The sequence below is a fragment of the Daldinia vernicosa genome (assembly GCF_022497035.1).
Source record: "Daldinia vernicosa strain CBS 139.73 unplaced genomic scaffold F5Y00scaffold_60, whole genome shotgun sequence".
NCBI classification, from domain to species: domain Eukaryota; kingdom Fungi; phylum Ascomycota; class Sordariomycetes; order Xylariales; family Hypoxylaceae; genus Daldinia; species Daldinia vernicosa.
Window position 1 is genome coordinate 97449 of NW_025953976.1, and position 27407 is coordinate 124855.

Below are 27407 nucleotides of genomic sequence, written 5' to 3' on the forward strand. Positions count from 1 at the left end.
ACTACATAACCGACCTAGGTAGTAATTACTACATAATAGTTGCATACATACCGAAGTACACTACATAAGAATGATGCGTTGTCTCTTCCTTAAAGGTCAATACGTACACTAGGTCTTATTCGACATGTTTTACGGGAGTCATTACCATCTTTCGTAATAAGATAGACGGTATTATTTGCCCTAAATATAAGACGAATCGAATTTGTGAGGCGAAAAGGTACAATGTGTGGTGGGGGAGGGGAAGGAGAAGGAGAAGGAGACCTTGGCTTTGGGGAAATCTTCTTACAAAAAACTGTGAGCAGAGCCTCATGCGGGTCTCCGCATCGACGTGTCCGGTGAACAACATTTTCCCATGGTTATTGGATATTGCAATACCAAATGGCAAATTCCTTGTGGTAGGCAACAACGCGACCTTCATAGAATCATCTACTACCTTCGTGGCATAATACAAAGGTTGACTCTCCCATACTACCTACAACGACGTAGTCTTTACGAACCACGACATTCGAGTCTTCGGTCTTTTAACCTATAATGTTCGTATGTAGAATTTCCAAGGCTAGGTTGACACCCAATTCCATATTAGGCCCCCCCTTTTTAATCGCCTTGAGCCCAATGACAACCTCACGACTTCTCGTCCAGATGCGAAGTCGCGCGCCTCACCCATCACCCTTTCCAAGTATGTGCCATCGCGTTCGACACGATTTTACGCCATAAGAGCCACTATTATCACGTCTTTTCAAGGTGTCCACAAAAGACAAAGCAACAAATTGAACCTTTGCCCAAGTCTAGCCTAGCTGATAGGCCCTGATCTAAGAACCTGCAATGCGCCTCGCCCAATAGTACTCACTTATAGAACAAGTCCACCAGCTTATCAGAAATCAGGGAACATGTACCCATACCTACAGATGTTAGCACGTATATATATATATATATTGTCACGATTCGATTCGTTTGACTTACTCGTCATTCCCCGGCTGGCCATACTGCTCTGTTTCTTCGGGGTACCTATCGAATTGGCTTGCGTCACCAGCACCGGCCTTAACCGGGGGTGTGTATGGAGCATCAATATCTTTTCTTGATAGCCTATCCCACGTGACCTCTGCGAACCACGGATGGGTTTTCACATCTTGTGATCCTCCGTAGAGGTTACCCAGTCGCTTTGTCAGATCTGGCGTGATAAGAAGCTCTAGTAAGTTCTGAGCGTCAGGATGGACATACGCCGGATACTTGACTTTGCCCCTTAGGATATTTTCGTAGATTTTCATCGGCGAACCGCTATCCCAAAATGGTGTGTAGCCGCAAAGCATCTCGTAGATTAAGATGCCCAGAGACCACCTATGATGAATACCACGTGAGAAACCGACCTATCAACAGTGCTTCTGTGAACCAAAACTCACCAGTCGACCGATTTGTTATAACCCTTGTTAGAAACCACTTCTGGTGCTAAGTAGTCTGGAGTCCCACACAAGGTCCATGTCTTATCCGGAACCCTTTTGGCAAAGCCAAAATCTGTTATTTTGAGGTGCCCGTGGCGGTCCAGGAGTAAATTTTCGGGCTTTAAATCCCTATAAATGATATTTCTTGAGTGTAGGTATTCAAGTGCGAGAGTGACTTCTGCGGCATAAAATTTAGCCACCGGGTTTGGAAATCGCTGGTAAAAGTTAGCAACATTAAGCACCCAAAAATATGGCGGTTAACGTACGCCCGACTTCCTTAGCAAAGAGAACAACTCGCCACCTTCAACAAAATCCATAACCATGTATAGATTCTTCGGGTCTTGAAAGGTTCCCCATAGAGTGATGAGGAATGGATGTTTCACCTCGGCGAGCATCCGCCGTTCATCATTGGTATGTTCTACCTGCTTCATCTTGACAACTTGTGCCTTCTTTAAGACCTTGATGGCGTAAAATCGTTGATTGTGTTTCGACTGGACCAAATGAACACGCCCAAAACTTCCCGTGCCAAGCGTCCGGAGGAGATCGAAGTCGGTAAGCGAGTACTTTCCCTTCGTTACCCTAGCCTCGGAAGGTTGTGATTGGTGTTGTTGGTGTTGTGGATGTTGTGGATGTTGTGCTGGGGGCGCTCCGGGGTGACCTAGCTTTTATGTTAGATGAAAATTACTTAGCTACAGCTATGGTCATCCCTTACCGTCATTTTGCGGTAGGTTGATTAGGTTGTTGATACTCGGTAGATTTTGTGGTGTTGCTGTGTGCGCGGGGCTCGGAGAAGACTGGATCCCGTAAGGAACGGCTTGGGCTGCTGGTGGATTCATTTGTGACCCCCCACCAGCAGGAGCTGGTGCTTCTTGAGTATTTTGCGTCGTCGGTTGCGATTGGGAAGCTATGCTTGTCGCGGTTGTACTATGTGTTGGGACGTTGGTCAGGGAGCTCGACCCGAACGTCCTCGAGGATGTCGGGGTGATTGGTGTAACAGGACTCGTAGGCTGGCTGGAAGCAGGCTCTGGCTTCTCCTCTTTCGTCCGCTTCTTCTTAAGAAATCCTAACGATCCTAACGTCGGCATATGATATGTTTAGCGAAGTGAGGGGACGGGCCCTTCGTGACGATGAACAGGTTAAGATAATGTGATATTGTCAAAGGCTGACTTGGGTACAGGCTAGCTGTCGATATCAGATGACGCAATGGTCCACGACCGAGTATCTTTTTAACAGGTATAGAGTAGTTGCCAGATAGCGATGCTTAGGTTGGCATGTAGGTAGGCGAAGGAATAGCCAAGAAGGGGTGGCCTTGGAGCTGAATGATTCGTAACGCGCCTTGGCTAGGGTGTTCGAAGGAGGCTGACGGCGGCGGAGGTTTCAAGGTACGGGTAGCTAGCTATTCTGAGCATGTAACTTTGTGATAGATGTTAATCTTCCTAGTAATAAGACGAATAGCTTTGAAAACAGGAATCTAACTTCGTTCTTTTCTAACAGCTGAATGGAAGCTAAGTCGTCCCGGTACAAAGAGATGAAGAGGTCAATTGAGCCAATTGAATGATTCGAATTTTTGCGCAGCGTAAGTTCTCTTTCTCCGAAGGATTGCACAAGAAAGATGACCGCGGGACCGATGTAATGAGATGCGCTAGACCCTTGGGAAGATTCGGCGTTCGGAACCACGACCTGAAGAGATACGGAGTGATATCTATAATTTAGAATATTGGATTGAGGGATACAATACTTCGCAACAAGCAAGCAAGGAAGCAAGTAGAGGACTTGGACGGAGGTAGTAAGTCTGTAAGTCTGTAAGTCCTTGAATCTTGGTAGCAAGAGGAGACCCGAAAAGAAAGACCCGAAGAGGCGACAGCAAAGTGGGCTGGATGACGGCAAGACAAGCGGGGGGACTAGGGGAAGCACTTGTAAAGTAAAGAAGTACAATACCTACCCTACTAGCCTAGGTAGGTAAAGACCTAGCCTGTGGACGCTAAGTATGCACAAGTACAGCGCCTGCTTCGTGCGAAGATATGCGAATTTGAGTAATCCTAGGTTTAGGTAATGTTAGGGGTTAGGCAGATCATGTACCTACCTACCTATAGGTATCGCTTATACATATAGGTAGCTAATGTAGGGAAGAAATTAAAAAGAAGAGAAAAAAAAAGAGTATATGAACTTTAGGTAAGGAGATGGTAAATAAAATGCTGTACAATAGTAACACAAGCCCATATAGCCTACTACATGTAGGAATGCATATAGATACCTCTATACACTTGGAAGAGGTTTAGCGGTTCGTGACAAAATCTCTAGGCGGAAGCTATAAAACCGTGGGATTCTTCAGACGAGGAAGCCGGCGAGGGCGTGGGAAAGGATTATGCTAAGCCACTAAGAGTAGCCTAACTAAGAGGAGGATCGATGGGGTGGGGTCCGTTTCCCTTTCCTTCTTCTCAAACTTGTCTTCCTACCTACAGTAGGTATTGTACCTTGTGCCAATCACCAATGTGACAAGCGGGGTTGATAATGATTAAAGATTGTGACGACCTGAAAATAACCAGCAGACTGGCTAGAGTATTGGCTAGAAGCTTTTGAAGCCCAAGGGGAAAAGGCCGCATCTCCCCGGTAGCCCTAACATCTAACAGAATACCCAGTCGGGCTTCGGGTTGAATCTTGAGAGAATCTCATGTGGACATTACGTAGATCTTTTATAATAGTGGACTGGAAAGTGAGTGAAAATGAGGGGGGGGTTCTAAGATCGGAACTAGATACCTAACCGCCATTTCCCCCATTTAGGACAGACCCCCTTTATAGGACAGGTTTACACCAAAACCACTACCTTTTCAACTTTGAATAACATCACGCCTATTGATTCTATAGACTCGGGATTAGATTCATTTGGTAGATAATTGATTTGCGTTCATGATTATATATATAAGATTGGGGTTGAGGCAATAGTTGAGATACAATTAATAGTTGAATCTTAAAAATAAAAGATACATTACCCCACCATACAAATTAGGTGTAAAATTATGTAACTTTCCTGATATGGATTACTTACAATTAATAATTTAAAACGATTACATATTTAAATCTTTTATAATAAAAGGCTTAGTATGATCAGTCTTTACTTATATACGAGACCTTGTAGCTGTAATTAAATTAGGGGGTGTTGTATTCGAGTGCGAAGATAGCCTCATACTAGATTATATTATATTAGTATGAGGCTATCTTCGCACTCGAATACCTTAACAACGAAAGGTCTCATGATTACGAGATATACACAACTTGTACAAGGGATCTCGGGCATCCTATTGCATGTCTTAGGTTTAATATTTAAGCATTCCTTATTATGATGCGGCAGTTTTACTGTTTTATTAAAAATACTTAATTTCGTACCTAATTTGTATGTGGAAACGATGTACCGTTGATAATGGGCTATACTCATTGCAATTGCGCCATAAATATTTTTTTTTTATTTAATTTAACGTATATAGCCTTAAACGCCAATCAATTACCTACCAAATAAATCTTATTATAAGTCTATAGCATCAAAATACGTACTATTATTCGTGGTTGAAAAGGTAGTGGTTTTGGTGTAAACCTGTCCTACAAAAGGGGTCTGTCCCATATGGGGGAACTAGCGGTTAGTAAGATCCTAAGCAGTAGGTAGCATTGCTATTAGTACAGTTGAATGAAACTAGGTCATAATCTTGTTCTTTTCCTTCCTTTCCTTTTTTTAGAAACTTTACATTACATCGATAGATAAGCGTTTATAGTGTTAAAGATGCTGTATTACATAGACGTGAGGTGGCATGAAAGGACAGATAAATAATATTAATAAATCGCTTAAATCGAATATGTACGTCTGTCTAGGTTAGGTACATAAATGGATGTATACACTGGTACGTATCGACGTGGGGTAATTTTTATATCCCCGAAGCAATTGGTATAACTAACTGCTTGTATAAGTGTATATACGGAATAGTAGCTTATAATAATTAATCGATGCTGGTTGCACTAACTAGTTAGATATATAAATACCTCAAGTATGGACGTATGTGCATACAAAAGGTACCTAGGCGAGACACTCTGGTGTCTACGTCTTAATAATATCTCTAGCATCGGATGAGCATCGCCGATGACGTCTTGGCAGTTATGTGGTGTAGAATAACACGCAGTGCAACCCTACGTTACTCATATATAGTAGTATAACGGAGGGTGTTGGTAGCAGTATTCCCTTTCGTGATCATAGAGAGGTATACCTCGAGCAAAAGAACCAAACGAGACTATCATGAACAAAGCCATTGTCCAGACAGTTACACTCCGTGCTACAGATGGCTAAAGCCACCTGTCAAAATAAAGAAGAAAAATCTCCATCTTGTGTTACACTTTAGCTGGCCAAATCCGACCCGGAAATAGGTATTGGAATGAAATTCGTAATTTCTTCTGTATTGTGCGCTACTCCATAGTTTTACATTGCCAGTCGACGCCCGCCAACCCTATAAGACATAAAGAACCCATGAGGCTTCGTAGAAAGCCCATTGCTTTGCACTGTCATATGCTGATGATATGTACGCCTGTCGTTCTTGGCATTATCTCTACCTCCTAGCTTCGGACACCTTTATTCACTCTTCAAAATCGATGGCTCCTCTTCTTGTTCGCTCGGTATGCCGTGAAGCCAACGTACGCTCCACCAACGGCTAATCCAAAGGCGATAAATTTGAAGAAGAACCAGGTCCAGCTGCTACCGCCGCTTTCCTTCGGCTGGGACGATTTAACACTTCCTTTGCCAGGTGTAGGCTTGCTAGCTGAGCCTCCGGTCACATAAAGATTCTTCGCATCGATAGAGATGATATCATGGTTGTCGCTCAACTCGCCCGTCTCGGCGCTGAATCCAAGGTACGTGACAGCAGGTATCGCTGGGGGTTCGTTCGTCTCGAAACACAGCTTCCATTCATCTTCGGACTGGTACTGAAGTTCTAACTTTAATGACTTGTCCTGAAAGTAGGTGAGTTTCAGTTTAGTAGGAACGTTCGCGTTTCGAATGCCTCGGGCAGAGCAGCCAGCAAATTCAGTGTCCTTCCCGTCATTATCCTTGTTATATGTTGTTTTGCCATCACCGACCATCGCCATTACATACGGGAAAACGACGCCGGGTCGGTTATTCTTGTAGGTGTCAATGAAAACGCCAAGACCTTCAAAGTTGTCCGCATGTCCAAAAACCGGTCCGATCTGTCCTCGCTCCTTCGTAAGCCACATCGCGAAGCCATCGCCGTACAATTGGTTCTTCCCGTGGATCTTGAATTCAACAGTGATTTCCCAATTCGTAGCGGTCATAGGTACTCGAGAAAATAACCATCCATTTTGCGACGGGCGATCCGAAGTCAGACGGATATACCTATCAAGTAGAAATTAAAAGGTGTGTCTTGTTTATCAAGTATTAGGTAGTAACCTACGAATCTGTTCGAACTATTGTATCGCCTCCAAAATCGTACCACCGACTTTGCATCTCGGAATCCAAGTAGGGCTGCTTCAACGTATGGGTCCGAAGCTGCAAGACAAACGACTCGTCAGCAGCAGCCTAAACAGCCTAACTAACGCGCGCAGGGCTTACAGATATAGTCCTAATATTGCCGTCTTCGTCGCGACCTACAGCACCCCAAGCCGTAGCCGCCAGCCATAGGGCTGACAGCGCTGGAAACCACATTGTCGGGCTCGGTACTCGAGAGGCGGGAGGCGAGATGTGATCCGAAAAATAAAATAGCAATAATATGCAAGCAGAAGCGAAAAGAGGACAAATAGAAAAGGAAGGTTGGAGTGCGACCTAATGCGGCGAAAAGGGGACGTATGGCGATAAAATTGATCGTGTGAGAAATCAATGGTTTCTAGACGATTTCTACACACAATGATAGCTGGCCTCTCCTCAGCCGTGCGAAAATAAATCCGGGGTTCGCTTTCCTGAAGTGGCCAGCTTGTTTCACTGAGCTACCCCTGCTTAGTTCTCGGTATGTAGAGTACCTAATCCCTCTTAGCCTCTTAGGTAAAGTTGAAAATAGATCCATTGGTACGAGTAGGTACCTAGTAAAATGTGCAGCCACATCATAAATACATGGAACGCCACAAGATCATGATCTTCCAATCTTCCAGTGGGACCATGCAAATATAATTTTAGCCGCATCCAATAAAGGCGGGCCCACGCATTGATCCTTGCAATCTGAGCATAAGCCATGTCCATACAAGTAAAGCCCGACGTCAGCGCCAGTCCAAAAGATGCAACTAATAATGCACCTATCATTCCGTCAAAGCCGCGTTCCTGACATCTACAATTCTATTCAACTTGGCTCAAAACCCACTCCCATGGGGCATTTAGAGCATTCTTAGGTCTTCAGGATGCTACAGATGTCGAGCAGTCAGTCGCCGGTACCTTCTGAAATATTTGCGCTTATTGCGCTTCTTGTTCTCTCCCTTATCGTTCTCCTGATCCAACGGCATTACCTCCCACTACGAACAACACCAGCTTATCTACTAGTGCCCGTCTTCTTTGCACTATGGCTACCTGCGAGTATTGTGTTATTAGTCCCTATTGACTTAGCATCGAACGCCAGTACCGATGATGAAGCAACGAGAGGCATTTGGCTACCCCCTAGGGCACTGCTCGTGTCGTGGAGGATCTCATATTGGCTAACATTTGTCCTGACTTGGTAATATTTAGTCGCATCACATTTGGAGTTGTCTAGACCCTCTTGCTGACGAAATATTCATCCAGGTTCATACTCCCAATACTTGCCGAATATTCAGACGCTGGTTACCGCGAACCGAAAGACCGGTTACTCTACTCGCTACGATCGAACGCTCAGTACTACGCACTCGTATTTGGCTCGGCCGTACTTGGACTTATATATTTCTTTATATCATATGGCCCTTCATTCATATCGCTAAAAGGCTTGATATTAGCCTTGGCTTATTGCTGGGGTTTGATTTTAGCCATATACCTCATGGGCCACGGACTTGTTGCAATTCCCCGAAATTTATTCCAGGATGCAAGTGCTAGTCACCGATTACGCCGGCTTCAGAGCCATGCGCCGAAGCTCTACGAAAAGATGGAGGATGCCATCCTTAATTTAGAAGATCTGGAGGTCCAAGTGTCAGAATTAAGCAAGCGTAAAACCGGAAGCGCCAGGGATTTCCAAGACTGGATCGAGGAGTTGTCAGATATATGCAATATTCCCGAGTCTAGACCTAGAAACGTTCTCCCTCGAGCAGATAATGACTCTCGCATAACCCCGACAGTCATCACGGAGAAATACTTGGCGGACCTCACACGCCAACTGACCCGGGCGAGACATACTAAGTCGCGATATGTCGATGAGTGGGATCGCTTACTTCGCGACGCTTCAAAAACGCAAGCGATACTGGATTCTGCAGCCTCAAAGAAACTGGACTTCGGAAGAAGTTCACCGGGCTCCTCGTTCTGGGAAAAGACTACCGTACTCACTCCCTATACACGGTATATTCTTTACTTCCACATTTTACCTTGTCTCCGTATTATCCTTGGCGGCTTCCTTGCGCTGGCATCAGCTTGTATTATATGGTCCGAGTTAGTAAAAGCAGCTCTACCGTCATTATCAGTCATCCGGTTTACTGTGGTCCATCATTGGACGGGTGACAGCGGTCGTATTGGTTTCGCAGGTCAAGTTATCGCAGCACTTTGGATAATGTACATGTGCGCCGCAGCTCTTCATTCTGTAACCGAAGTCAAAGTATGGCGCGGCCGCGCTTTAGTTCGTCGCAATACTGCCCACGAATCGGCATTTTGGTACGCGGGCCAGGTCGCAAGGCTCAGTGTCCCGCTATCCTACAATTTTGTCACGTTCTTGTCTCGGTCGATATACGAGGAGACCACCTTCTATAGTATCCTAGGACAATACGTCGACCTTACTCCTCTTGGGAAATGGTTCGACTACCTATTCCCTATTTTTGTTCTCGTCCCGGTGTGCGCTACCTTGTTTGGATTATACGGTAAGGTGAGGCGACTCTTTGGATTTGGTGTTGACATCGTGGACGAAGAAGATCAACCTAGCTATGGTAGCGGCTCATGGCGCGAGGGAAGAGAGCTAATAGAGCGGGAGCTAAACGGGACATCGATCTCGCGAAGGTTAGATGAGGCTGCATCTAGGTCTGCCAATGGTCAACGACGTGCCGCTCCTATCTTGACACTGCCGGCAGCCAGAGCTGAGGGTACTAGAACACCTTTTGCTACATCACCATCATATCACGATGAGCCTGCTAGAAGGCCAGGGCGACTCTCTCGGCCCGACATTGACAACTCGGAGCCTGAGGATGATAACTTCTTCACAAGCCTAGGACATCGATTTAAAAACACGTTTGATACTATAGATACTCCAAAGTGGATCCAGGACATTGGAGATGGGTTCAAGAAGCCGAAATGGATGGGTGGTAATGACGAAGCTGGCGAGAGTAGTAATAGAGCAGGACGGAGTGACTCAGACATACGTCGATGGTTCGGAGGTGATGGTAGGATAAGACTATAAGATCTTTATTATTGATACCTTAGTAATTAATTCATTTTTCAATCCCATTTGCTATCAATGTCCGCTATGACGAGAACATACATCGAGTAGGGTCTCAAAACTTACTTCCTTAATGCTCCTTGAACCCCTGAATAACAACATGAAGAAACCAAGCCACAGTTAATGTTCCTTACACAATTAGATATTATTGCTGCTACATACCAGGCAAGACCAAATTGCCTGAAGCTAAAAGCATTAGGATACTTAGGTACCTACCTAAAGTAACAGTATATATAATAACCTTGTACCTAAGATAGACGGAACAAACAATGACCTTGATCTTGACAGCTGCTAACTAACATTGGCATTGTATCAAACAATCTAGGCTTTTTCTTTCACAGTGTATCCACCTCAAGTACGTTCCTGCCACAGCAGTCGCCGTAGTCACAGCAGTCGCGAAAGTCCATACTCGACATTGCCAGATGCCATCTTTGGGCAACCGGCAACGACGTTGTAGATAGCGACGTTGTAGATAGCGGCGTTGTAGATAGGCACCTATCTTAAGGTAAATAAATTCCTCACGACGCGCCGTGAAAACTAGGTTTCTTTCTCCGAGCACCACCCTCTTCAGCACAGGCTTTGAGAGCCAACCTCGTGCTCTCCGTCTATTGTCATCAAACAAGTCGAACGTCGACCTAGGCGATAGCTGGCTTGTCAAGATTCTTTTAAGCACAAAGCTGCCCAGCACGTCAAGATGTCTTCAGTCCCAGGACAGGAGGGTAGTCCCCCCCGTCAGCCGTGCCCCCATTGCCAGCACCTGTACACTTCACGATCCTTGGATGAACACCTGGAGAAGAGTCACTTGGGCGTTAAATGCTATTTCCCGGGCTCCAGCCTAGTTCTCGCCGAAGAAGATGATCACGCCATGCTCCAGGAGCTGCTCCGCTGCAATATGATGAGCGGCGGTGGGTATAGGGATAACGAATTTTGGTGTCATTGGCCGAACTGCAACCCGTACAATTTTCCTCACTCTTATAAGTATGATGGCGGCTTGAAGCGTCATCTTCGCATGAAGCAGAAAAAGATCCATCTATACAATCTCAGCATTGTTCAGCCTGCCGGTCCTCCTGCAGTTCCCACTTCAGCTGCAGCTCAAGTCCCCGTTCTAGTCCCAGCTCAAGTCCCCGTCCCGGTCCAGGCTCCGGTCCCGGCTCAAGTCCCGGCACCCCTTGCCATGCCTGCCCCAACCCCATCCCTGGTCCCTGTTCCGGTCTTTGCCCCGCCGGCTAATTCTCCGCCTGATCAAGCCGTGATCGACGAAGCGGTGCTTCAGGTACGCCTAGCAATGGCACGACGAGATGCCAAGTACGAGTGTTTTCGATCTATGATCATGACAGAGGACCCCAACGAAACATTGACTCCGGATCAGCGTATGAAGTTCCGCATGGAAATCCAGGAGGTGAACGACGCCGTCGACGAAGCTCTCCGTAGGATCTTCGATATTGTTGGCTACGGCCCCAACGGCAGCCTCGAGGAGCTTTGGGACACCTATTCGGGCCTCATCTATAGCGTACAGCTCTTTATGAAGTTCTGGCTTAACCACTTCACGGTGGTTGATGATCAAGTGCAGGAGTGGAACAAATACTGTGTTCAGCATATTGAGTTCCAGTTGGCTGTTGACAAGATCCTTGAGGGGGTCAAGAAAATACCTTGCCAACAGGCGCAGCAGCCCGTCAAGATTGAGGAGTCCGGTGTTAAGATTGAACAGCCTAACTAGTTTCCAGTAGTGCTTCCGCCGTCTCAGTGCCTGAACTACTATTTCCCCGCCTTCGGCTTGCCAATATTTGCAGGGCGGTTGATGGTAAGTACCATGTGATTTTCAGGGAAGCCTTGGAATTACATACTAACTATAATATAGGATAGGGAAAAGTACGGTTGTCTAATAGTGCAGCTTTCGAATGATCCGAATAGACCTTTTGCAGGACGGGATGTCCATTAATGCAGTCGACAGCATGTCTTCGACAAGTTATGTGCAAAGTGCATTTGATCTTGCGTTTGGTTTTTTTTTTTCAAAGCCGGAGAGGCTTCTTAATGTCCCCCATTCACCTCATGTATCATAGTGCAATCGTTGGAACCTCCCTCGCGAAGGAAAAGGAGGTAAAAAAGGCTTGATACCTAACCTGTGAATTACATCCCCTGTGATGTTTCAATGCTGGTGGTTTCATAGCCAGGCTAGCTAGCTTGCTATAGATTAAGTCTGTTGAAAAGTACGAATTTGCATGACGCCGATAACCTGCTAGGCCACATAGCTTCTTAATTCATAATAACCGCGAAGTTGCATTCCTTAAATGACTATGTTGGCATCTATGGTCTTTGGTTTTCTGTTATAAACTAATATAGAACCCGATTTGAGGCATATGTCAAATTAGTAGATAGAGAGGGATTGCTAAAGATATTTCAATCTCGATATATCTCAGAACTCTGCTGACTACCTACTTAGTAGCCATCGTTGTCCCCATATCCAGCTCCCTCACGCTTCTCGCGACCCTTTTCCCCTAGGCGGTCACTGCCGAGGACTGAACCAGCCTCTGTGGTCGAATTAGTATATGATGACCAAACCATGACGATAAAATATCAACAGTTGGAATGGGGTAGATAATTCCAAGAATGGAAATAGAAGTTAGAAATAGGAGCCAGACTTACTCTCCAGCAGCTTTCCAGCAGTGCTATCTCCTTTGCGGCCGGAGGCGTCATCGTCATCTCCATAGCTCCCCGAGTTATTGTCACGAGCACCGTAAGAAGAGCTGCCATAGGAGTTCTGATTGTCACGGTCGCTCGAACCATAACTGTTGGAACCAGTGTTACGAGATCCGTAAGTGTCATTATCGTCGTCGTTATTGCGACGGTTAGAAGAGCCATAGCTATCATTGTCTCGGGATGATCCGTAGGAGCTGGTGTTGTTACCCGACCCATAGGAGTTATCATTTGAGCCGTAGCTGCTGGTGTTATTCTTGCTAGACCCATACGAGTTGTCGTTGTCGTTTGAGCCATAGCTATTGTTGTTCCGGCTAGAGCCGTAAGAGTTATCGTCATTGTCTCGAGGATTGCTATCCGAACCATAGCTGTCATTATTGCGGGAAGAACCAATATTATCATCGTCGTCCCGGCGAGTGTTGCTCGAGCCGTATGTGTTGTCACTGGAACCGTATGAGTTTGAGGAGCCGTAGCTATTATCGTTGTCACGGCTTGAACCATATGAGTTGGCATTGTCCTGACGGTTTGAGGACCCGTAGGTGTTGCTTGATCCATAGGAATCATCTGATCGCTCGTTACCACCGTAGGTAGTATTGTCATTACGACTAGACCCGTACCCTCCCTCGTTGCGAGAGGACTACAATTAAAAGGTTAGATACAATGGGAAAACGTTAGAAACTATGTATGCTACATACGTAGTCGTCGTTGCGGTCGTAGCTCGACTATATTATGTCAGTTGCTGTATAGCAAGAATCGCAGAATATGCTTACACTATTGTTGCTGTCGTTGTAAGACATATTGATGGCTAGTATATCGATTGATATGGAGGAATGTATAGATATGATGCTGAGGATAGAGTCTACTCAGGTGCGAACAAAGGCGAAAGAGAGGGGGGTGTTATATACGATAGGTTCTTAAAGAGCAAGCTCCCTCCCTATCCAAACGAGGGGGGAGCTCTTGGAGGGAGCTCGTCTCGGAGCTACGAGGCGTAACGTCACTGGTAATCTGCCAATAGATCAAAGAGCTACGTATAAGTTCGGCGAAGGCGAGCGCGCCATGGTGGATATCTTCAGCTGCCCCGGTGAATTCGGGGACTTCAGACCTGGGTATTGCCTGTTAGTATTGGTGTTTTCTAGTCTGAGGCAGCCCATTTCAGCTTCTTGCATTATTTACGAGCGCAACTGCATGTCATAAACCAGTTCTCTGGGAGAAATTGACCAGTAATATTAGCAAATTTGCTCGTATGAGATGTAGTCTAGCTTGCTAGACCGATTCGTCATCCCCTCGTGGCATGGTAATAGGTATTACCTTGCTACAAGATGTCTTGCGTCCTCTAGCTTCTAGATCGTGTTGATCTTCCAATATTTCCCGTTTAGGCAAGGTAGCTGAGTAGATCACAGAGCTTGCAGGTTTGGCGCGCGCTGGATAAGCCTGCTGCTGCAGTGCTGATGCTCCCCTATGGGTAGATACTATGCAAGTGTCTTACAAACACTAACTAAACGTCATATATGATGTAGGGATCGTGATGTATCTATGCAAGTCGTTGTGGGGGATGATCTGATAGATTCGCATGCTAAGCCACGCTGTGCCAAGGAAATGAAGGATTTGCGTCTAGCCAGAACCGCGCGATTTTATGATGAAATCCAATGAAATTAGACCTGTCAAGAACTACATCTCGGCATAGTCAATCGGTAGGTAGCTGGTATAGATGAAGCTATATAGATACCAGGGGCAGAGACATATAGGTTGACAACCTCCGTATCTACAAACTGTCCACTCACGAGGCATAGGAGAGCGCACATGTCAGGATTAGCAACATACTAGCCGAGCACTCATCCATCCGATAAATCATCACTGATAGGGTGGCATGTGTTCATATTAAAGCAAATGCATACCGAGGCATTAAGGCATGTCGTCCTGTAGTCTCTATTTCTTGGGAGTTTGCTGATATTTGAATATTTGAACACTTATTCGGTAGATGATAGCTCTGCCGTATACTAAAATTATACCCTAAGTCGCTACTCTTCCTTAGACTTCAAGCTCCGATTTAGTCTGAATTGTAAGGTTATAAATATAAGCCTTACTATGAGCATTGCCAAGTAACACTGCCGGGGCTCGTTGGCGTCTTCTCAAGACCATCGTCTTTAATTATGCATCCGTTATGCGCCTAGTTATATGACCTAATCTATAGGGGTATCAATGCGTATGCACTCTTCGTACTCCGAGTGATGCCTCTAAATATGATAGACATCCAGGAATAGCTATAGTAATGCAACTGAAGCAGAGAGTATTGAGCTATACTGGGTGAACCGCGCATGTAAACAACATGCATGCAGTGTCGTAGAGCTTTGATGGGGGTCGTTTACTCTCATGACAGCGTAGCGTCAGCTCCACTAGCATGCACGACACCGTCGCCGCTCGTAGCAGATACGGCGATGGGTCTATTTTGAGCCTTATGAGTCAATGCTACTATCTCCTTTAACATGAGCTCCCGGGTGCTACGAGTTAGCTCGTCGACATCCTCGGTTTTTAATCCAGTTGTAGGAATTGGATCGAGAACTGATATACGTCAATAATTGTTTCTAAGTAATCGAAAGTAGGATTTTACCTTTCACGGGAATCTTTCCAGATCTAAATATAAAATCCTTGATGTAGAGCACGTGCGAGTAGTTGGCCACTACTACGGGGACGATAGGTACACCGGCCTGGACAGCAAGGTGGAAAGCACCTTTCTTGAAGGGCAAAAGACCGGGGTCTTTTGCGTAACTACGGGTGCCCTCGGGGAATATGTATACGCTCTGTTTTCGAGTTTGGATTTCCTTAGCAGCACCAGCCATTGCCTGTCTTGCGTCCTTCGAGTTCTTCCTATCAATGAAGACTGTGCCGCTCAATGCCATGTACCATCCTAGGAACGGCACGTATTTCAACGCTTTCTTAGCAGTTACACTGCAGTATTTTGGGAATATGCACCCAAGCATAAGGACATCCAGTTCACTCTGGTGATTCCCGATAAACACGGCTGGTCGAACGGTATCGAGATGTCGCTTCGGATCGTCAATTTCGAACGTGATACCTACGGCAATTGCCATAACATATTTAAAAGCACGTGCCGTTGTCCACTGCGCAATCTGTACGCGACCGACTATTCGGAGGAATATTGAAGCAATTACTCCATAGGTGGCGCATATTAATACCGAGATGTAGGCGGATAACGTGCGGGCGGCAAAGCCTGCTACGGGGACGACGGCTGAAAGCATGAATAGCGAGATGACGAGGGCGAAGTAACCCCCGAGAAAGTAACTTAGGATCGAGGAGAAGGACATGCTGTCCGGGGACAACGGCGAACCCGTCGCGAGGAGAGGTCGAAAGTAGTCGTAGCAAGCTGATAAAGAAGGGTCAAGAGTCAAGTGATAGATTTATACTACCTAGACACTTGTGACAGGAGTCGAGGTCGAGGTATGGTTGTATTTTCGGTCACTGTTACTTTCATAGTCACAAGTCCATTCTTATCCCGTCGTAGTACCTATGCCTAGGTAGAAGGGATACGGGGAAAATTGCGGCAGAATATTTCTAGGTAGTGGATGTATTTTCTCACCGACAACTTGGCCAACTGCATGTGGACAGAGTTGGATTTGTTGAGGGGCGGCAGCTTTTTTTTTGGGCTTTGTACCTTCGTAGTTCCCAGTCATCTGGGTGGACGGAAAAATCCATACAGTGCATGTGATTCTACCCCACAAAACCTTATCGAGCTGCGAGCCATAAGCCATGCATCAAACGAGATGTACATGTACCTATGCATTAGGTACCTCAACTCTCCAAGTAAGCAGAAGCTGCTTACCTACACACATACTACCGTACCTGGGTACCTAATGTACGTATGGTATCTAATTCATTAAGAAAACTTTCCTTTTGCTTGCTTACGTCACATGTTTTCGGAGGAAAGTTTTCGCTTTTAAATTTTAACCGGGGGGGGGAAGGCTTAAATTTCAATAAATATAAACCATATAATAATAAAATTAATAAAATAAACTTTTAATTAATTAAATTAATTATTATAAAAGTAAGTAAAAATACATTTAATTAAATTAATAAACGATGTTAATAATAAAATTAATAAAAAATAAATATACGTAAATTAATAATAAAATTAATAAAATAAAACATATAATTAATAAATACTTTTTATATATAAAAATATAAATTAATGGTAAAACGTTACGTTAATCGATTAATAAAAAATTATCGTAATTAAGTTAAATTTTAAAAAAATACGTTAAAACGTTTTAATAATAAAAAAAAAAATCGGTTATAAAAATTTAATTAATTAAATAAAACGCACGCATTTTATTAAAAGCCTTAAATTTATAATTTAATTATAACTTAATAAATTAATTAATTAAATTAAATATAACTTTAAATTAATATTATTTAAAACATTAACTTTAATTTTTAAACTTTTTTAATAAAAAATAAGTTTAACGTAATTTTTTTTTTATATATATAACATCACTTTTTTTTCGAAATTCGAACTTTTTTATTTAATATAATTTTTACTTTATTATTACACACGTATTATTTATTTATTAATAACGTAATATCGTAAATTTTACTTTTATTAATTTAATTTTTAATTAACTCATTTATTAATTTATTAATTTAATTTTTAATAAACTTATTTATTAATTTAATTTTAATAACTTATATATATAATAATTACTTTTTTAACATTTTAACTTTTTTTTCTTTTTACATTTTTTTATTTATTATTATATATACATCGTTTATTTATTAATATTATAATATCGTAAGTTTTATTTTTATTAATTTAACTTTTAATTAATTCGTATATTAATTTAATTAATTAACTTATTTATTAATTTAATTTTTTATTATTATATATACATTATTTATTTATTAATATTATAATATTATAAGTTTTATTTTTATTAATTTAATTTTTAATAAACTTATTTATTAATTTATTAATTTAATTTTTAATTAACTTATTTATTAATTTAATTAATAATTTATATATATTATAACTTTATTTTTAACATTTAATTTTTTTTTCTTTTTTTTTACTTTTTTTTATTTAATATTATATTTATATTATTTATTTATTAATATTATAATATCGTAAACTTTATTTTTAAACTATTATAAAAAGTTTATTATAATTATACGGTTTTAAAAAAAACTATTAAATATATATTTTTTTTTATACTTTTTTAAGCTTTTTTTAACATTATATAATTTTAATTTATTATTAAAAACATAATATTATAAACTTTATTTATTTATTATTATAAAACTTTGTATAAAATTATTAATAAACCATTATTAAATATACGTTATTAATTTACTTTTTATACCACGTAATTAATTTACTTATTTTATTTTTTACAATTAATTATATATAAAACATTTTTTTTTTTTTAATTACTCGATTATTTTTTCTTTTTATATCTTTTTTTTTAACTTTTTTTAACATTATAAATCTTTTATTCCGTTATTTAAAAAGTAATATTATAAGTTTTACTTTTACTTTAATAAAATTCCTTTAAAATGTTTAATAACAAGGCTTTAATAAATAAATTAAATTACGTATTATAAATTATAAAATAAAAAGGTTTATTATAAATAATAACCCGTTATAAACGCCCCCCGGGAAAAGCCGCCGAAAATAACGAAAAATATAAAAAAATATCTTTTTATATTAAAAATATTAATTTTATATATAAATAACCACTTTATATATCGTTATTTTATAAATTTTATTAATTATATACGTAATTATAAAGTTAATTACGTAGATTTTTTTTTATCGCATATACGATACAATTAAATATATTACTATTTTTATATGTAAATAAGCAATTTAAAATCGTAACGAAATTATGATTTTCATATTATAACGAAAAGGTTTTCGTCCTTAAAATAGTGCTTGCTCGATTTTCACATTGTCTAGTACTTGAGAGCGTGGCTCTTATGCTACGCGCAAAGAGACGGTGGACTAACTAAGGATCACTTTGGAAGTCTTTTTCAACCCCGAAAGCCCTACCATAAATATGACCACATAATATATCAAAACATAGACAAGAGGATTAGCTATAGTTAGCGAACTGTATTATAAGCTAAAGCTAAGAGTCAGACATAGATACATGTACGTAGGTATTCAGTAGTGTTGATATAGTTTTAGAAGATAGTGTTGAACGTGAACTTACTCTAGAATATGAAGGATTTTTATTTATTAGAATAAGCCGATAATATATCAAACCCTCCTTGAGAGCTTTCAAGCAAGAAAATAACATTTCAAGCTTGCATAAACTACTAGTACTAGATTAACTTTCTCATACTCGTAATTTCTTTGATGACAAAGGTGCTAACGTACCTTGAGTAAGTATTCGGTTAATCTATCAACTTTTTGACTTGAAAGTAAATAATAAAACAGTATACTCACAGAAACCTTGCGATATTACGAGCTGCAACACCGCCACCAAATGAATCAGTTCATCATCATAACCACCCAAGTGTTTAAATAAGCATACGCGGGAATGAGAAGTTGTCTATAAGCCAGTATACCCCTTATATAGGCGGACAGCTATGGTATAAGCCAAACAGTATTACCCACCATCTTATACAACATGATATTCAAATATTTACCCTCCAAGCATTTATACATATACATTTTTAAGCCCACCTATTATCCTTGTCTCAATAAATCAGGCAGCCGTAGTCTAATGCCGGTAGCCGTTTAGAATAACGACCGGCTTTACGAGCGGGGTCGGAGAGCCATGAATGTCTGGTCTGCTTGGCTATGGAATATATTTGGTATTACAATTAGTAAGAGGTTCGAAACGCGTACTGCTCGTGCTTAAGTCAGACTTTATGATTTGCGTAAATCTTACGATGTCGACTTCTGTAGGCTATAGCATCTCAAAAACACTTCCTAATGGGGACTATCGGCATAGAATATCGGCGTAGAACACCGGCGTTAAGCAATACGGCATATAGTTCACCAACTGACGCGGGATACACCGCTAATAGACATCGGTCTCTTACATCGGATTTTCGCATCCGTCCCTGACGGCATCCAAGCCGTAAGGCTAGTAACCTACAGGACTCTAATAACATACGATGCCTCGCAGGCGGAGCTAGGTGTGGTACAACACGTGGAAGTTCCGCTTTAGGTAAGAAATAGTGGTTTCGGCCAATGGGAAAAGCCAGGTAGGCGGGGTGAATGCGGGACACCGAGGTACCGAAATACTTAGGTAATGCACAGTAAGCCTTATTACCTGGTCTCAGCTATATCCATACGATCAATCCAATACAGTTTTACGCCCCGACACCTTACTTACATAAAAGTTCAATGTATGTAAGATTCAGCTAGCTTATAGTTAATCTGGATCGAAAACCCGCCACTGACATAGGTATAATAACAAAAGGATCATCCCGTTCCCCGCCGTTCGTGCATACGGCAGGCATTAATAAGACCCTGCCTCTCGTATGTTACTAGTGTAGTCTCGTATGTTTGGACCTTTTCTGCGCGGGTTTTTATCCCCGATTTTACCTAAGAGACTTGAACCAAAATGAATTAGAACGAATAGGTTGAGTTTAAAATCTAGCCCTTCCGGCTGTAACACTATATAGCTAAGGTTAGTTAGGTACAATACCTAAGATCTAAGCCGCTTATTCTGCCCTGCATATTTGAATAGTCTGGCTCCCAATCATATTTTGCCCATCAGTCATCAATTCCCGATTTGGTGGGTCGCCGAGTCTCCGAAGATACCTGGTACATAGCCTGTTATGTACAAGACTCGTATGCTACGGAGAATCTAAAACCTTCCATAAGACATACATAAATCAAAACTTCTTTCCCCAAACTAAACAAACTTTCCAATTGACACAAGTGTTCCACACCAAATCAATTGGTTACAACTCTTTCTTTTTTTGGACCTGTTGTGATCGTCACTATGGACGCTGTGCTTCGCCAGTCCAAGGCCATGTGCCCCTTCTTGAAGAAGGCTTCTCCCGCCACTCTTCGTGCTTTGTCAACCTCTACTCGTCCGCAAGCTTCTCAATGCGGCGGTACTATCTCCAAGTTGCAGTTGCTTGGTCAGCGCTGCCCTGTTATGGGAAAAGCGCTTGCTATTCAATCTGCCCGAGTCGGTAGGGCTCCGATGGCCGGTGCCGCCGCAACTGTGAGCGGAATTCGCAACTACTCCAGTCAAACGAAGCCGGGGAGGGCCAAGATTCACACCAGCCGCTCTCACGAAGCCAGGCCATTAGACTCCCCCGTGTTTAATGCGCGCGAATCAGGTATATATATGCGCTACCATATTTAAATCGAGGTCGCATACTTACAATTTGGTTTTAGTCCAATTCCCTCCGTCCGTTCATGCCAATCGCAAAGCCAATGCGACAACCCCGCTGAGCAAATCGGCGAGCTCAGATGGCAAATTCGATTACAATGGCTTTTACGACGCAGAGCTCGATAAGAAGCACAAGGACAAGTCATACCGCTATTTCAATAATATCAATCGTCTGGCTAAGGAGTTCCCCCAGGCTCACGGGGCTACTAAGGAAGATCGGGTGACGGTGTGGTGTTCTAATGATTACTTAGGCATGGGCCGTAATCCCCGGGTCCTACAGCAAATGCACGAGACTCTCGAAGAGTATGGTGCAGGCGCAGGAGGAACCAGAAATATCTCGGGCCATAACAAACACGCAGTCGAACTCGAGGGAACTCTTGCTAAGCTGCATGCTAAGGAGGCCGCGCTCGTATTCAGCTCCTGTTATGTTGCTAATGATGCGACGCTCGCAACCCTTGGAAGCAAGCTACCCGAATGTGTCATCTTGTCCGACAGTCTAAATCATGCGTCGATGATCCAGGGGATTCGCCATTCGGGGACTAAAAAGATGGTCTTCAAACATAACGATTTGGAGGATCTTGAGGCCAAGTTAGCTTCTCTGCCGCTCCATGTCCCTAAAATTATTGCTTTCGAGTCGGTCTACAGCATGTGTGGCTCAATTGGACCTATTGAAGGCATCTGCGATCTGGCTGATAAATACGGAGCCATCACTTTCCTCGACGAAGTCCATGCTGTTGGCATGTATGGCCCGACAGGTGCCGGTGTTGCCGAACACTTGGATTACGAGGCCCACAAACAAGGTAGACCTGAGGGAACGGTTATGGATCGCATAGATATCATAACCGGTACTCTTGGTAAGGCATACGGCTGTGTTGGTGGATATATCGCCGGAAGTGCGAAACTCGTGGATATGATTCGATCTTTAGCGCCTGGTTTCATTTTCACGACATCTCTTCCGCCGGCTACCATGGCCGGTGCAAGAGCTGCCATTGAATACCAGATTGAGCACAATAACGACAGGCGACTCCAGCAACTGCACACGCGTGCTGTTAAAGAGGCGTTAGATGCCAAGGATATCCCTGTCATACCGAATCCCTCGCATATCGTTCCGCTTTTAGTCGGAAATGCTGAACTTGCGAAACAAGCATCAGATATGCTATTAAACGATTACCAGATTTACGTACAGTCTATCAACTACCCGACTGTACCGGTAGGCCAAGAGCGTTTGAGAATCACCCCTACTCCAGGCCATACGAAAAAGTATCGCGATGAACTGGTCGCTGCGGTCGATGAAATTTGGACTAAGCTTGGAATTAAGCGAACTTCCGAATGGGCGGCTGAAGGCGGCTTTATCGGTGTTGGTGAAGCTGGTGTTAATGCCCCCGAACCTCTCTGGACTGATGAGCAACTCGGAATCGATCAACAAATCGCCAAAGAAATCAAGGAATCGAAGCCAGCTAACGGTTTTATGGAAACTCTGCTCGAACGCGAGAACCTGGCTACGGGCGTGAGCGCTACCGCCTAATTGCATTCTAGTCTCGATAGAGACAGATATACATCCGCAAAAGGGGAGCTCATCGGACCTAATTCACGTTCTTTCGGGCGTAGCGGAAGGATTGATACTGTGCGATACTAAAATTTTGATCTGATTCGAACATAGCCCGTACTACTAAGACTATCGTCTTAAAGTAAAGTACCGAGGCCAACCATATAGCTGAAACCAACAGTATTTACAGAACAATACAATCAGCGCCATCTCGCCAGTCGAATGGATAACGCTCATTGAACTTTACATTACATCTTTGATCTCTGTATACGTGATATCTAGTACTTGCTTTAATGTCATCAATCTATGGGGAGGTCTTCGATCTTAATTAATATGAAGGGTCAAGTAAAATCGAGAGTCGAAAGGGATCTACTCCATTAGCCTGTCTACGAACTCGACATTAATACTATTAACCCCCTTATATACCCCAAGCTAACCCCTCCATTAGGACGAATTTAAGACGACCTCTGGTTTCTTACCGCTGCCACAGAAAATAGAAACGTAAAACAACTTGAAATTAGATAATATCTAGTAGGTTAGGCAACCTTTACTCCATGTCCAACATACTAGCATATTTAGACTGGACTCATCTTTAGGGGGCTAGAACCAGCTTCCTACGCGGAGAACGACCAGTGGCTAAATAGACACGTAATTCGGTGCAGAGGATCTCACCTCGACTATTTACCCGTTCTTGGCTTAAGCGTCGTTAATCTGAGTAGTCTCACGTACCCCACAGTCAAGACGCGGAGGTCACATCTCACGGAGCTTAACACGACGACCACCTGGTTTTTGAGGATAATCTACTGCTTCTCCACGTGCTGGGAGTGCCAGATGGTAACCTGTGGTACATGGATGTTACCGTTAGAATACAGCAACGATCTAGAACGAGGTATAGCAATTACCATGGGGTTACCGGCAAATATGGAGCATACCTGTCGCTGTCTTGTTCGGGAGCATCCCATGGAGTACTGCTAATGATAAAAACGGGGGAATGTCAGGGTGAGCTTCGTAAACTATAGACTTCTCAGAGTAACTACAATAATTGCTTCAACGTAGCGACTATGAGGTTAATAGATCTAATCGTCGCCTCCGGCGCCCTGCCATTTGCATCGGCAGTACCAGCATGGCTCAGCCGTCGTCAGTCGGGGTCAACAATCACCGTTGACCTGTCGAAGACATACCAGACCATCGACGGGTTTGGCTGCTCCTTTGCCTTCCAGCGAGCAAACCTGATCACGAACATGTCGGACAAGACCAAACAGAGGGAGCTCCTAGATTTGCTCTTCAACACGACCTCAGGAGCAGGTTTGTCCATCATCCGCAATGGTATCGGTTCTAGTCCAGATAGCAGCTCCGACCACATGAACACGTTCGCACCAAAGGACCCAGGCGGGCCGACGGCTGCACCGCAGTACCAGTGGGACGGCAAGGACTCGGGTCAGCTGTGGTTAAGTCAGGAGGCGTACAACACGTACGGAGTGCGCCAGATCTACGGCGACGCTTGGAGTGCCCCGGGATATATGAAGGTACCTATTTTTCTAATACTTCGAGATAAATACCTAGAACTATTTTGCTGAAAAACTTGCGGTAGTCGAACGGTAACGAAGCTAACGGCGGCACTCTGTGCGGCGTCTCCGGAACTAGCTGCCGGAGCGGCGACTGGAGACAGGCTTACGCTGATTATCTAGTCCAATACGTCAAGTACTATGCCGAAGCTGGCGTTCCCGTTACTCGGTATGCCGACAGCTATTTCCTAACAAAAAGGCTTCCAGTTCCTGTAACTACCTAACCTACCTAGTAACTAAACAAATTGTTGTTCCTAGGATCGGCTTCCTCAACGAGCCCGAGTTCACGACGAGCTACGCATCGATGAATTCCAACGGGGCGCAAGCAGCCGACTTTATTAAGGTCCTGTACGCCTCGCTCGAAGCAGCCAACTTGACCTCGCAGGTCGGCATCGGGTGCTGCGAATCGGAGGGCTGGGGCAATCAAGTGAATATGGTTAACGCCATCAAGTCTGCTGGCGCGGAGGGTCTGCTCGCTACGATTACTTCGCATACTTATACCGGTGGGCCTAATGGTCCGATGAATTCACGGTATGTACTGATGATATTATTCTCCAAGGAAGATCTGAATTCCATTGCGATGGCTTTTAATTAAAAATTAAAAAAGAAGAAGAAGAAAAAGCTAACATATTCATAGTACGATCTAACCCCCCTTTCCTACCCAGATCCACCCCTACCCCCTTCACCCTTCTCTTAAATCCTACATCTCTACGTCACACTCAACCTCAGGCACTCTATCTATCTATCTATCTATTCTAACACTCCATCCAACAGGCGTCCCCGTCTGGCTATCAGAACAATGCGACCTGCAAGGCCAATGGACGACGTCGTGGTACGCCTACGGCGGCGCAGGCGAGGGCCTGACCTGGGCCAACAACATCTACAACGCGCTGGTCAGCTACAACGTCTCGGGGTACCTGTACTGGGAAGGCGTGCAGTGGCCCTCGCCCGCCACCAACGAGAAGCTGATCCGCGTCGACCAGCAGCCGCCCTACGGCTACGAGGTCTCCAAGCGCCTGTGGGCCTTCGCCAACTGGTCGCGCTTCGTGCGGCCCGGCGCCGTCCGCGTCGCGAGCAGTGGTGGTGGTGGATCGGGCGTTAAGAGCGCTGCGTTTAGGAATGTCGACGGCAGCGTTGCCGTCGTCGTTATTAGCACGGGTGGCTCGCCGAGTAATGTGAGTGTCAAGCTTAATGGCGCGAATGCGACGGAGGCTACGGGCTGGGTTACGGACCAGACGCATAATTGCGAGCAGATCAATGTGACGGTTGCCAGTGGCTCTATTACCGGTAGTGTCGCTGCCCGCTCTATTACTACTTTCTATATCCCAGCACCGCCTGCTTCCCCGGCTGCTAGGAGCGAGGGGGGTCTGGGTGGTTGGCGGTTTGCATGAGAGTTGAGTCTGAGATACTTATTAAATAGTTTGATAGTTGCTTATGAATGCCATGTCTATTATGAGTCCCTTGTTAGTCCTGCTCAAAACAAAAGGAAATATTGAGGGCGTATTTAGATGCCTTCACATGCTTTTAGGATGCAGCTCCATCTAGAATATCAAACCCCTCTAAGGCGTCATTTAAAGGCATTAATAAATATCACGGCCTTATACCCGTAAGCCTACCTAAAGTATCTCATACCCGAGACCAAAACAAGGGCAACGCACATATCTCGTATTCGCCCCTTAGACAAGCCCAATCCCCCCAAAATTACATTAATAATTCATACCACGACTTTCCCATCCATCTACAAGTTACTCATCAACCCCTTCAACACCTCCTTCATCCCCGGCCCCGTCTCCTTCACCAACTTCGCCACCTCCCTAAATTCAGGGATCCCCGCATCCCCCATGCACTCGTAAAGCCAGCTTTCGCTAGTCGTCACCACCGCCCCCGCAGCCCGCAGCCGTGCGAACGCTACCCGCGCGTCCATCTGGTTGCAGCTGCTGACGCCGTCGGCCAGCACGTATACCTTGTGCCCGCGTTCGAGCAAGTCCAGAGCGGTCTGCGTGACGCAGATGTGCGTCTCGATGCCTACGATGGCGACTTCGCTGGGTAGGGGCCCATTGGCTCCCGTTGGATCGGCGTGCGGGAAGCGAGATGCTATTTCCGGGACGCGTAACACTGTAGCAGTAAGTGTTAAAGGGCCTATATGGATCTAGAGGGTTGCGACATAGTCTTGGGATGATGATGCCTTTGCCACTGGCTAAGAAGCCTCCGGGCTAGAAAAGGGGAAAGGGAGGTCTTAGTAATACGTACTACTAAAGGCCGTCTTATCTGCGTCAACTACAGCACCCGCCGTCAACTCCTGAAGCTCGGAGACGGTAGGCCCGAGCTTTGCGCCATTCTGCGTCGTCACGATGACGGGTATGCCGAGGATCTGGGCTGCGCGTAGGACTTTCTGCGTTGTCTGGAGGCTGGTGGTTTTTGTTAGTGATGCTCAGGCTGTAATTAGGGGGTTGCCGTTGACAAGCATCTTCGGGTATAAGCTATTTAGAGGAGTATATAGCATGCAGCTAATAGTAAGTGAGTGTCATACATCAAGTCAAACGACCAGATTGCGGAGCGAAACTTCTCCTGCATATCGCAGACGCTGTGCGGCATCCTCAGTCAGCTTCTTGATATCCCATAGACAAAGCGCAAACAACTTCAACCGCCAGTCCGGACTTACAAGACCGCCGGTCGTTCTGTAAACTGTTAGTCTAGTCTCATTTATGTAACTAACCTACCCCCTTTAGATTTCCTTTGGCCACAAGAACCAATAGTTGTAAACTCACGAAGCCGTTTCTGCGGCAGATCCGCCATAGTAGAAAACCTAGCGTATTTCCGGCCGGCCTGGTAGGTACGAGGAGGATACAGAGGCGAGAATACGATCGGCTGTCGCCGTAGTCCTTTAGCAAGCGTGAATCCAGATGTCCTCGCAAAATTCATCAAAGCCCGATTTGCTTCCACCATATCGCGCCGGTCAAGGAAGTGAATGCGCTAATAGAATATAGCGTACGGCTAGAATAAAGAATCCCGAGTTTGGAGCGAAGGAGTCTAGGGATTATACATTTAATAAGTACCAAGGTATGTAGTAATGCCGAATGCGGGGCGGGAACGGAAACGAGCGGGGATAGGGAATTATTACAAGAGGGCACCCCTGTGGGGCACCACAATAGCCCGAGTTTACGAAGGTCAATCACGTGCCGCTGCTGGCGGGCGGGTGGGCGGGGGGGGCGCCG

General features: G+C 44.2%; 9 protein-coding genes across 9 annotated transcripts; 4 read left to right on the plus strand and 5 right to left on the minus strand.

Moving 5' to 3' along the window:
* Positions 1–687: 687 nt before the first annotated feature.
* F5Y00DRAFT_179860 (Pkinase-domain-containing protein) lies at positions 688–2667 on the minus strand. Its single transcript, XM_048004989.1, has 4 exons — positions 2149–2667; positions 1703–2094; positions 1398–1651; positions 688–1335 (listed from the first exon to the last, which is right to left on the minus strand). The coding sequence occupies exons 1-4, from the start codon at positions 2519–2521 to the stop codon at positions 957–959; spliced, it is 1398 nt and encodes a 465-aa protein (XP_047861116.1). The 5' UTR covers positions 2522–2667; the 3' UTR covers positions 688–956.
* Positions 2668–5318: 2651 nt separating this feature from the next.
* Positions 5319–7516, minus strand: F5Y00DRAFT_246969 (concanavalin A-like lectin/glucanase domain-containing protein). The gene is made up of 3 exons (XM_048009226.1): positions 7039–7516; positions 6881–6975; positions 5319–6822 (listed from the first exon to the last, which is right to left on the minus strand). The coding sequence occupies exons 1-3, from the start codon at positions 7129–7131 to the stop codon at positions 6057–6059; spliced, it is 954 nt and encodes a 317-aa protein (XP_047861117.1). The 5' UTR covers positions 7132–7516; the 3' UTR covers positions 5319–6056.
* A 24-nt stretch (positions 7517–7540) lies between these two features.
* Positions 7541–10023, plus strand: F5Y00DRAFT_246971 (LMBR1-like membrane protein-domain-containing protein). The gene is made up of 2 exons (XM_048009227.1): positions 7541–8125; positions 8191–10023. Exons 1-2 carry the CDS (start codon positions 7815–7817, stop codon positions 9974–9976), a joined length of 2097 nt encoding a protein of 698 aa, XP_047861118.1. The 5' UTR covers positions 7541–7814; the 3' UTR covers positions 9977–10023.
* Positions 10024–10709: 686 nt separating this feature from the next.
* Positions 10710–11732, plus strand: F5Y00DRAFT_273249 (uncharacterized protein; the record flags this gene model as incomplete). Its single annotated transcript, XM_048013144.1, has 1 exon — positions 10710–11732. The coding sequence occupies one exon, from the start codon at positions 10710–10712 to the stop codon at positions 11730–11732; it is 1023 nt and encodes a 340-aa protein (XP_047861119.1).
* A 533-nt stretch (positions 11733–12265) lies between these two features.
* On the minus strand, positions 12266–14102 carry F5Y00DRAFT_179906 (uncharacterized protein). Its single transcript, XM_048004990.1, has 4 exons — positions 13480–14102; positions 13405–13431; positions 12659–13346; positions 12266–12543 (listed from the first exon to the last, which is right to left on the minus strand). The coding sequence occupies exons 1-4, from the start codon at positions 13504–13506 to the stop codon at positions 12452–12454; spliced, it is 834 nt and encodes a 277-aa protein (XP_047861120.1). The 5' UTR covers positions 13507–14102; the 3' UTR covers positions 12266–12451.
* Positions 14103–14389: 287 nt separating this feature from the next.
* Positions 14390–16322, minus strand: F5Y00DRAFT_246974 (1-acylglycerol-3-phosphate O). The gene is made up of 2 exons (XM_048009228.1): positions 15318–16322; positions 14390–15268 (listed from the first exon to the last, which is right to left on the minus strand). Exons 1-2 carry the CDS (start codon positions 16030–16032, stop codon positions 15078–15080), a joined length of 906 nt encoding a protein of 301 aa, XP_047861121.1. The 5' UTR covers positions 16033–16322; the 3' UTR covers positions 14390–15077.
* Positions 16323–20262: 3940 nt separating this feature from the next.
* F5Y00DRAFT_246976 (5-aminolevulinate synthase mitochondrial precursor) lies at positions 20263–22873 on the plus strand. Its single transcript, XM_048009229.1, has 2 exons — positions 20263–21028; positions 21087–22873. The coding sequence occupies exons 1-2, from the start codon at positions 20683–20685 to the stop codon at positions 22604–22606; spliced, it is 1866 nt and encodes a 621-aa protein (XP_047861122.1). The 5' UTR covers positions 20263–20682; the 3' UTR covers positions 22607–22873.
* An 815-nt stretch (positions 22874–23688) lies between these two features.
* Positions 23689–25583, plus strand: F5Y00DRAFT_273250 (glycoside hydrolase family 30 protein; the record flags this gene model as incomplete). The annotated part of the gene is made up of 4 exons (XM_048013145.1): positions 23689–24153; positions 24219–24361; positions 24451–24707; positions 24967–25583. The coding sequence occupies 4 exons, from the start codon at positions 23689–23691 to the stop codon at positions 25581–25583; spliced, it is 1482 nt and encodes a 493-aa protein (XP_047861123.1).
* Positions 25584–25624: 41 nt separating this feature from the next.
* F5Y00DRAFT_246981 (Isochorismatase hydrolase) lies at positions 25625–27235 on the minus strand. Its single transcript, XM_048009230.1, has 5 exons — positions 26961–27235; positions 26855–26870; positions 26723–26776; positions 26443–26600; positions 25625–26307 (listed from the first exon to the last, which is right to left on the minus strand). Exons 1-5 carry the CDS (start codon positions 27136–27138, stop codon positions 25931–25933), a joined length of 783 nt encoding a protein of 260 aa, XP_047861124.1. The 5' UTR covers positions 27139–27235; the 3' UTR covers positions 25625–25930.
* Positions 27236–27407: the final 172 nt, after the last annotated feature.